This window comes from Lissotriton helveticus, chromosome 8, assembly GCF_964261635.1.
Source record: "Lissotriton helveticus chromosome 8, aLisHel1.1, whole genome shotgun sequence".
NCBI lineage: Eukaryota > Metazoa > Chordata > Amphibia > Caudata > Salamandridae > Lissotriton > Lissotriton helveticus.
This window is the reverse complement of record NC_136069.1, coordinates 107858336-107867944: the sequence shown is the minus strand read 5'-3', so window position 1 is coordinate 107867944 and position 9609 is coordinate 107858336. Positions and strand designations below refer to the sequence as shown.

At 54.6% G+C, this 9609-nt stretch overlaps 2 protein-coding genes across 4 annotated transcripts; one reads left to right on the top strand and one right to left on the bottom strand.

The window, feature by feature from the left end:
• Window positions 1–3805: 3805 nt before the first annotated feature.
• LOC144771494 (histone H1.01-like) lies at window positions 3806–7867 on the bottom strand. Of its 3 annotated transcripts, none has more exons than XM_078655908.1 (2): window positions 7221–7852; window positions 3806–4060 (listed from the first exon to the last, which is right to left on the bottom strand). In XM_078655908.1, the coding sequence occupies exons 1-2, from the start codon at window positions 7850–7852 to the stop codon at window positions 3871–3873; spliced, it is 822 nt and encodes a 273-aa protein (XP_078512034.1). In that variant the 3' UTR covers window positions 3806–3870. The 3 variants fall into 3 exon arrangements, with proteins under 3 accessions (XP_078512034.1, XP_078512035.1, XP_078512036.1); XM_078655909.1 differs by lacking the exon at window positions 3806–4060 and having other exon boundaries at window positions 7205–7258; window positions 7298–7852; XM_078655910.1 differs by lacking the exon at window positions 3806–4060 and having other exon boundaries at window positions 7205–7867.
• LOC144771493 (histone H2B 1.2-like) lies at window positions 4749–5129 on the top strand. Its single transcript, XM_078655907.1, has one exon. The coding sequence runs from the start codon at window positions 4749–4751 to the stop codon at window positions 5127–5129; it is 381 nt and encodes a 126-aa protein (XP_078512033.1).
• Window positions 7868–9609: the final 1742 nt, after the last annotated feature.

Here is a 9609-nt window from a genome sequence, read left to right as displayed (position 1 = left end):
ACTAAAACAGGTGCCTGGAGGCTGGAAATGTGCCTACGGTCTTGCAGGCCTAGGTCTGATACTGTAAAGGGGTTAGATACAGTGTTGGAATAAAGAATTATTATGTTTTCCCACCTCCAGCCAGGAGTGGAACCTGACATCTTACCCTGCGCGGAGCTCCATAGTCCAGGCTAGTAGGAGCAACTGTATCCCCTTTGAAGATTAACTCCGCCAAATGTTACAAGTATCACTAAAAGAGGTGTATGGAGGCTGCAAACGGGCCCACAGCCTTGAGCTGATACTGTAACTGGGGGGAATCTCACATTGCGCGGAGCACCATAGCTCTGCGTAGAAATAGCCACTCTGTGCCTGGAGGCTAGAAATGGGCTTGGGAGACTGATGTCTGATAATGTAAAAGGGTTTTTGAATGACGTTTTGTATTTCTCCACCTCCAGCCAAGGGGTAAATCCTGAAATATAACCCTAATCGGAGCTCCATAGCCCTCTGTAGAAAAAGTGACTTAGTCCCCTTGAACCGTAATAAAATGTGATAAATGTTAACAGTTTTAAACGGGTGCCTGGAGACTAAAAATGGAACAGAGACACTTTTTCAGATCCCATACTGTGAGGGACTTATTGTAATTATTTTGTGATAAATATATATATATATATACAATTATTATTTTTTTGGCCCTCCTTCAGCTTAGGGGTTAAACCAGGATTTTTACCCGGATTGGAGCTCCACAGCCCCGGGTAGAAAAAGTGACTTTGTCCCCTTGAACCTAAGGAGTTATTAAAAAAAAAAAAAAGAAATGTGTGTGTTTATTTTTTTTTTTTTGCCGACCTCCAGCTAAGGGGGGAAACCGGAAATTTTACCCGAATCGGAGCTCCATAGCCCCGGGAAGAAAAAGTGACTTTGTCCCCTTGAACCTAAGGAGTTAGTAAAAAAAAAAAAAAGAAATGTGTGTTTTTTTTTTTTTTTGCCGACCTCCAGCTAAGGGGGGAAACCGGAGATTTTACCCGAATCGGAGCTCCATAGCCCCGGGAAGAAAAAGTGACTTTGTCCCCTTGATCCTAAGGAGTTCGTAAAATAAAAAAAATAAAAGAAATGTGTGTGTGTGTTTATTAAAACATTTTTTGCCGACCTCCAGCTAAGGGGGGGAAACCGGACATTTTACCCGAATCGGAGCTCCATAGCCCCGGGAAGAAAAAGTGACTTTGTCCCCTTGAACCTAAGGAGTTCGTAAAATAAAAAAAAATAAAAGAAATGTGTGTGTGTGTTTATGTAAAAAAATGTTGCCGACCTCCAGCTAAGGGGCGAAACCGGACATTTTACCCGAATCGGAGCTCCATAGCCCCGGGAAGAAAAAGTGACTTTGTCCCCTTGAACCTAAGGTATTAGTTAAAAAAAAAAAAGAAATGCGTGTATGTTTTTTTTTTTGTTTTTTTTGCCGACCTCCATCTACGGGGGGAAACCTGAAATTGTACCCGAATCTGAGCTCCCCAGCCCTGGGTAGAATTAGTGCCATCGTCCCCTTGAACCAAAATGCCCACACACAAAAAATAAAAATACTAAAACGGGGGCTTAAAGGCCCACAGGGACCCCTAAACGGACATGGCGGTTCACCACAAAAATTAGGATCCCACACCCTCTTCCTTGGGCCTGCATGGGAACCCTATTTTATCGACTATTAAGCCCCCCACGTAGTGGGGGCTTACAGCTCCTGGGTGGAGAACAAAGTCGGAGTTAGCGCGGCCAATCCGCCGCCCGGCCATCTGGTCGCCGCAGCTCACTGGGCCATCTGGTCGACCCACAGAGGGGCGACCAGATGGCCGGGCGGCGGAACGCCCGCGCTATCTCCAACTTTGTCTCCCAGGCAGGCGCTGTAAGCCCCCACTGCGTGGGGGGCTTAATAGTCGGTGAACTGCGTGACTCGTGGGGCCCTGTGCCGGGCTAAACCCGCCTTAGGTCCCCATGCAAGGGCTCCATGATGGCGGGCACCTGGGCCGGTCTAAACACCCCCCTTAGAACTGCGTGACTCGTGGGGCCCTGTGCCGGGCTAAACCCGCCTTAGGTCCCCATGCAAGGGCTCCATGATGGCGGCCACCTGGGCCGGTCTAAACACCCCCCCTTAGAACTGCGTGACTCGTGGGGCCCTGTGCCGGGCTAAACCCGCCTTAGGTCCACATGCAAGGGCTCCATGATGGCGGGCACCTGCTCCGGGCTAAACCCACCCTAGGTCCCCAGGCAAGGGCTCCATGATGGCGGGCCCCTGGTCCGGGCTAAACCCACCGTAGGTCCCCAGGCAAGGGCTCCATGATGGCGGGCCCCTGGTCGGGGCTAAACCCACCGTAGGTCCCCAGACAAGGGCTCCATGATGGCGGGCAGCCGGGCCGGGCTAAACCCACCGTAGGTCCCCAGGCAAGGGCTCCACGGTGGCTGGCCCCTGGGCCGGGCTGAACCCACCTTTGGTCCCTAGTTTAGAGCTCCATGGTGGCGGGCCCGTGGGACGGGGTAAACCCGCCTTCCCGGCCGTGCCTTCCAGAGCAGAGTGGCTGCGGAGCAACTCCCCGGGTCCCCCCCTCCTCCCCTCCCGAGCGAGTGTGGGCCTAGATAGCAGCCCTGCGCTGCGGGGATAATAGTTCATAAACACAGCTCTCACACGACATGGTGGTCGGCTCTTAAAAGAGCCTTTGGGTTGTTTTTTTTTTTCCTTTTTTTCCGTGGGCCAGTCGAGTGTTTAACCGCCGAATCCGTAGAGAGTGCGGCCCTGGCGCTTCAGAGCATAGACCACATCCATGGCGGTGACGGTCTTCCTCTTGGCGTGCTCGGTGTAGGTGACGGCGTCCCGGATCACGTTCTCCAGGAAAACCTTGAGCACCCCGCGGGTCTCCTCGTAGATGAGGCCGGAGATGCGCTTGACTCCGCCACGGCGCGCCAGGCGGCGAATGGCCGGCTTGGTGATGCCCTGGATGTTGTCCCGGAGCACCTTGCGGTGTCTCTTGGCGCCGCCTTTGCCCAGCCCCTTCCCTCCTTTGCCGCGTCCAGACATGTTCTCTTCTCTGTGCTGGGAGCAGAAATGAAGAGGAAAACCAGCACCGGCTGCTTTATATGGAGGATCAGCGGACCTGCGCGGGAGCTCCAAGCGCCCACGTGACGCCCTGTGAGGCGGGAGAGCTCGGACCCGGCCCGCCTTCTGCAGGAAGCGGGGGCTGGAGCGGCCGTTGCCTTCTGAAAAAGAGCAGGCTCCCAGCCCGCCTTTGTCATGGGCTGGCTCAGCAGCTGCCGCCGGTGCACAGATCACAGTCAAACACACGCAAGCACCTCCCTTCCCGGCCTCCCCTTGTGACCGCGGGCCACCGATCCCCTGCGTTCGGAGCCCCCTGTCCAATATAAGCAGAAGGCTCTGTATGTTTTAATGGAGCCACACACGTTAGCGGCCTCACCGGCACCACCCCGCTGCGTTTGGCCGCCTGCAACCTCGTAGCACTGCCCACATCCCGCGCCCGGCTGGGGCAAGCCTGCAAAATGTGTCCCCCAAAAATGAAAAGAAAAAAATATATATGTATACATTGTTTGAAAAAGAGCGCGCTCCCAGCCCGCCTCTCTGTCAGGGGCTCCCGATGGGGGGCTCAGCAGCTGCCGCCGGTGCACTGATCAGTCAAACACGCACACTCCTACCTTCCAGCCCCCCCCCCACACACTTGTCACCGCGGCCCGCCTAACCCTCGCGTTCGGTGCCCGCTCGGCTGGGGCACGTCTGCAAAACGTGTCCCTGAAAATTACAAATTATATATGTATAAAAAAAAACATTGATATGGTCTGCCTCATGCTAGGCTTTGGGACGGGACAACATTAAAGTGTACGGCCAGAGCTTGGGCATGCCCTCCACTACAAAGCTACGGTGGCGGGCGCTGCCGCATCTATGAAGCCGCCAGAGTAACACCTCGGCACGGATACGCTCTTTGATGGAGTCTGTGGATGGCCCTGAAAAGAGCCTTTGTGTTTAGGGTGCGTTTCCACGGTGGTCTGCGGGCCTTTACTTGCTTGCTTTGCCCTGTGCCTTGTGGCTCTCGGTTTTCTTGGGCAGCAGCACGGCCTGGATGTTGGGCAGGACTCCTCCCTGGGCGATGGTGACTCGGCCCAGCAGCTTGTTCAGCTCCTCGTCGTTGCGGATGGCCAACTGGAGGTGTCTGGGGATGATGCGTGTCTTCTTGTTGTCCCGGGCGGCGTTGCCAGCCAGCTCCAGAATCTCAGCGGTCAGGTACTCCAGCACTGCAGCCAGATAGACGGGGGCACCGGCGCCCACCCTCTCGGCGTAGCTTCCCTTCCTGAGCAGCCTGTGCACACGGCCCACGGGGAACTGGAGCCCGGCTCTGGAAGAGCGTGTCTTGGCCTTGGCGCGGGCCTTTCCTCCTTGCTTTCCGCGTCCAGACATGGCGATCGATCTAGGGTCTCAGTCACACAACAGAGAGAATGGTACTGCTCCTTCTGCTGGACTCCGGTAATATAAAGACTTCGGGAGCGTCTGATTGGTTGACAGCTAGGCGCCGATAGTACTTTTCAATGGAGGGAGGCGGGCTTCTGTTTAACCAATCAGTGTCCCAGAACCGCATTACAATGGGAAGTGGGGGCCCTGCCTATGCCTGCCAATGAGAAAGGAGAAACGGGAAGAAGCTGCTTTGCACGCCCAGCCTATAAATACAAGTGCCGGACGCCCAGGCATCATTTCTCTCGGCTCCACAGCAAGCAGCGAAAGAGCGTCGACCATGCCTGAGCCAGCCAAGTCCGCGCCGGCACCCAAGAAGGGCTCCAAGAAAGCGCTCTCCAAGCCGCCCAAGAAGGACGGGAAGAAGCGCAAGAGGAGCAGGAAGGAAAGCTATGCCATCTACATTTACAAAGTGATGAAGCAGGTGCACCCGGATACCGGCATTTCCTCCAAGGCCATGGGCATCATGAACTCCTTCGTGAACGACATCTTCGAGCGCATCGCTGCAGAGGCTTCCAAACTGGCTCACTACAACTCGCGGCGCACCATCACCTCCCGGGAGATCCAGACCGCAGTCCGCCTTCTGCTCCCCGGAGAGCTGGCCAAGCACGCCGTGTCGGAGGGCACCAAGGCCGTCACCAAGTACACCAGCGCCAAGTAAGGGTTCCAGGCGCACCCCAACAAACACAACGGCTCTTTTAAGGGCCAACCACTTCCTCCCCTAAGAGCTAACGTGCTTCTATTATGACCGGAGAAATATGGGTTTTGGAATATGTGTTTTATAAGGGTAATGTTAAGTGCAGAAAGGCCCGCTCTCACGGGGCTTGCTGCAGACCGAGGGCCGACAGCAGGCAACCCGTTCCGCCTCTTTAAATTAACATGTCTATATGAATGGGACCAAGTGTCACATGAGCACTGTAACGATGAGGTTCAATAAACCCCCTGGGGAATTCACACATCTGCCCCCCCCCCGGGCTTATGGTTTTCCATGTTGGGGGCGAACAGTGTCTCTGTGAGCGGGTTTAACGTTGTGTTTGTACTTTTAAGACCCTGGGGAACGGCGTTAGTTCACCCCGGGGCAAACGTTCCCGAAATCAGACACACGAACCCGATGTACCGGGGACACAGATGCCCCTTAAGCGGTGGCTTGAGACCAGCGGATCCCTGCACAACCCCCTATAAAAAGGCTTTTTATTATTAGATGGACACATTGAACAGGCGTTTATGCACTGTGAACACAGAGTGCTCTGGTTTCCCCAGAGCCGGTATAAGTTGCCCAGTGACCGTGGTACTCACAGCACACCCTCCCTAACCTGTAAAACACATGCCATGACAGATAAGAGAAGCTCGTAGGTGACAGGGTGGTGGCCCTTAAAAGAGCCGTTGTGGTGGTGGTTGTTCGGGTCGGTCCGTCTCCTTAGGCCCTCTCGCCTCGGATGCGACGGGCCAGCTGGATGTCCTTGGGCATGATGGTCACCCTCTTGGCGTGGATGGCGCACAGGTTGGTGTCCTCGAAGAGCCCGACCAGGTAGGCCTCGCTGGCCTCCTGCAGGGCCATGACGGCGGAGCTCTGGAAGCGCAGGTCGGTCTTGAAGTCCTGGGCGATCTCCCTCACCAAGCGCTGGAAGGGCAGCTTGCGGATGAGGAGCTCGGTGGACTTCTGGTAGCGGCGGATCTCGCGGAGAGCCACGGTGCCTGGCCGGTAGCGGTGAGGCTTCTTGACTCCTCCGGTGGCAGGCGCGCTCTTGCGGGCTGCCTTGGTGGCCAGCTGCTTGCGGGGCGCTTTGCCGCCGGTGGACTTGCGGGCTGTCTGCTTGGTGCGGGCCATGGCGGGAGCGGTCTCTCTCAGCGAAGGCAGAGAAGAATGGCGTCTACCGGGGAAAGAGCCCTATTTATGCCCTCACAGACGGAGGGCTGCTCTGGTTGGCTGAGGAGACCGCCCCACGTTCGAAAATAGCCCGCGGTGTGCAACGATTGGATACTGAACTGGAGGCTGCAGCCTAGCTGTCCAATGAGCTGTGGATAAAAGAGACCCCCCCCTTGGATGATGGCGCCGGAGCCCGCGCCTCGGTCAGCCTTTGTCTCCGTCCGTCCATCCACTTGTAGTCACGCGGACGACTCGACCCCGGTCAACCGGGAGAGGAGCCCGAGATGTCATAAGCACACTGCCCTTGGTCACTCTGGAACACGCCCCCGTTACCTGCGCTCGATTGAAAGTTCACAATCGTCTGCTTTATGCAGGCGCTATATCGAGTCTGCCCGGATACAGTGAAAGCACCAACACACACACGTTTATAATAAACTGAGGTCTTATAACTCCCAGACCCGCTTTTTACCCTCACCCAGGAGCACGCAGTTACCTGCGCTCCAATTAAAGTTCACAATCATCTGCTTTATGCAGACACTATTTAGAGTCTGCCCGGGTACAGTGAAAGCACAGAGACACACACGTTATTGCACATGTATTATAAACGGAGGTCTTATAACTCCCGGACCCCCTTATTTTCTATGTTATAACGATTTCAATCCACGCAGCACCGAAAGAGCCGTTTATATGGCCAAGATCACACGCGGCACTCGCGTGTGGAAAAGTGCGCTATGGATGTATTGTGCCGTTTATTTTTGAGAAGTGGGGCCATTGGGTGGGTGCAAAGGTGGGGAGGAACACGCTCTCTTCTAGACAGGGTGGTGGCCCTTAAAAGAGCCTTTGTGTTTGCAGTGTCTCGGTGCCAGCCCTTACTTCTTCTTGGGCGCTGCCTTTTTGGGCTTCGCTGCTTTGGGCTTGGCTGCCTTGGGTTTGACTACCTTGGCAGGGCTTTTCTTGGCTACTTTGGGCTTCGCCGCCTTGGCTTTCGCTGGGCTCTTGGCAGCCTTCTTGGCAGGGGCAGCCTTGGGCTTCTTGGGGCTCTTGGCTGCTGCTGGCTTCTTGACCTTCTTCGGGCTCTTCTTGACCCCCGCGGGAGCCTTTTTGGGCTTCTTGGCGGCAGGGGCAGCTTTCTTGGCCGCTGGCTTCTTGGTCTTGGCAGCTGTCTTCTTGGCTGCCTTCTTGCCCTCCAGCTGCTTCTTGTTCACTTTGAAGGACCCGGAGGCCCCGGTGCCCTTCAGCTGGGCTAGGGCGCCTTTGCTGACCAGGCTCTTCAGGGAGACCTTAACGCGGCCCTTGTTCTTGTCCGCATCGTAGCCGGCGGCGGTCAGCGCCTTCTTCAGAGCCACCAAGGAGACTCCCTTCCTCTCGGCCGAGGCGGTCACACACTTCAAAATCAGGTCGGACACGCTGGGACCGGAAGGCTTCTTGGCCTTGGAGGCCCCCGCTGCTTTCTTCTGCTTCTTCTTGGGGGCGACCTCAGCGGGAGGAGCCGCGGCGGCTGGAGCGGTTTCTGCCATTGCAATACAAGTCTCGGCGCTGGCGCTGTCACAGAACAGAAATGTACCTCCCGTCTGCTGTCTTGTTTTCGTCTGTCAGATTCCTTCTGACAGTGGTGAGTTTTTGGATACCGAGGCAGTAGCCTCATTACTCCACAATCATTTTGAATTTTTTTAGTCGCTGTTTAGATTGTCTTATTGATGTGTGACGCTTTGTCACAGTTGAGGTTGCATCACATGGTCATCTCAGTGATGGGCCGCGGGTAGCGGTCGATTGAGTATGCAGAATTGTCAGCATGTTTCCTCAGGGGGTCTTGTCTTTGTCCATCAAGTTCCTTCTGATAGTGTTGAGTTTTGGTTGCTTGCCGAGGCTGTTATGCCATCTGGCAGCGGTGGGTTTTGTGTACCTGCCGGCGTTTGCCTTCAAGCAGTGCTGAGTTTTTGGATGCTGCGTTTCTGTTTCAGTTTCGCAAGGTTAGCGCTTCAATGGGACGCGGGTAGCGGTCAAATGGGTTCGTAGAGATGTCTGCGAGTTTCCTGATCAGTGGGTTTTCCTTTTGATCTAATCCTGTGTAGAATTTCCTGTTGAGTTTGAGGAGATGGTCGTCCAGCATCTCAATCCCTAAGTCTCTGTGGAGGTCTGCTGTTCGTGTGAACATAGGTGCACCTGCTGCAATCCGTAAGGCCTTGTTCTGTACTTTCTGTAGGTCCATCCGAAGCTGTGGGCAGCAGCCACTCCAAACTGGTGAAGCGTATGTCATAGTTGGTCGAATTATTGCAGTGACTACTCGCACCTTGCTCTGCATGGGCATCGACTTGGTCTTCAGGAGTGGGTATAATGCAGCCAGTTTGGATGCTGCTTTCTGGCAGGTCTTCTCTATGTGGTTTCTCCAGCTGAGTTTAGAGTCCAGAGTCACCCCCAGGTAGGAGCTGCTGTTTTCCCATTTGACCTCGTCCCCGTTGAGGAGGATCTGTGAGTGTTTCCTGTTCTGCTTCCTGGTAAATAATGTTGCAGTGGTTTTGCCCGTGTTCAAGGTGATCTGCCAGTCGCTGTACCATTCGGAGAGTCTGCAGAGCGATGTCTCCAGGTTCTTAGCCACTTCCTTGTCGCTGAAGGATTGAGAGATGACCGCAACATCATCTGCGTAAAGGGCAAGATCAGTCTTCTTTAGGTCCGTGGGGATGTCGTTTGTGAATATGTTGAAGAGGAATGGTCCTAGGATTGATCCCTGAGGCACTCCAGCAAGAATTGGGCGTGGCGATGAGCATTCTTCTCGCACTGCCACGTGAAAGGTCCGATTTGTCAGGTAGCTGGACAGTAGCTTGACCAGGTAGCTGGGAAACTGGAGCTTGATAAGTTTATAAAGCAGTCCCTCGTGCCATACTCGGTCAAACGCTTTGGCTACATCCAGAAAGACTACTCCGGTAGACTTGTTGATGTTGAAACCATGGCTGATGATGTCCACAACTCTGAGGAGTTGGTGATTGGTTGAGTGATCTTTCCGGAACCCAAACTGTTCTTTGGCAAGGAGGTTGTTGCTTGTCGCAAAGTCCACGAGACGGGCGTGGATAACTTTTTCAAAGAGTTTTGATAGGCCAGATAGTAGACTTATGGGCCGGTAATTTGCAGGATCTCGCAGTGGTTTCCCAGCCTTGGGGAATACGACGACTCTTGCTTCTTTCCAGGTGTTTGGGAAATACTGGTGCTTCATGCATGCGTTAAATATCTCAGCAAGGTGATCCACTGCAGTATCTGGTAGCATCTTGATGGCTTGGTT

Bases quoted from the DNA above. Each gene is read 5' to 3' on its own strand.
- LOC144771494 (XM_078655908.1), bottom strand. From the start codon at position 7,852: ATGGCAGAAACCGCTCCAGCCGCCGCGGCTCCTCCCGCTGAGGTCGCC. The intron at 4,061-7,220 runs GCCCAAGAAGAA...CTGCTGCCCAAG, and splicing joins GCGAAGCCCAAAAAGGCAGC to AAAACCGAGAGCCACAAGGC.
- LOC144771493 (XM_078655907.1), top strand. From the start codon at position 4,749: ATGCCTGAGCCAGCCAAGTCCGCGCCGGCACCCAAGAAGGGCTCCAAG.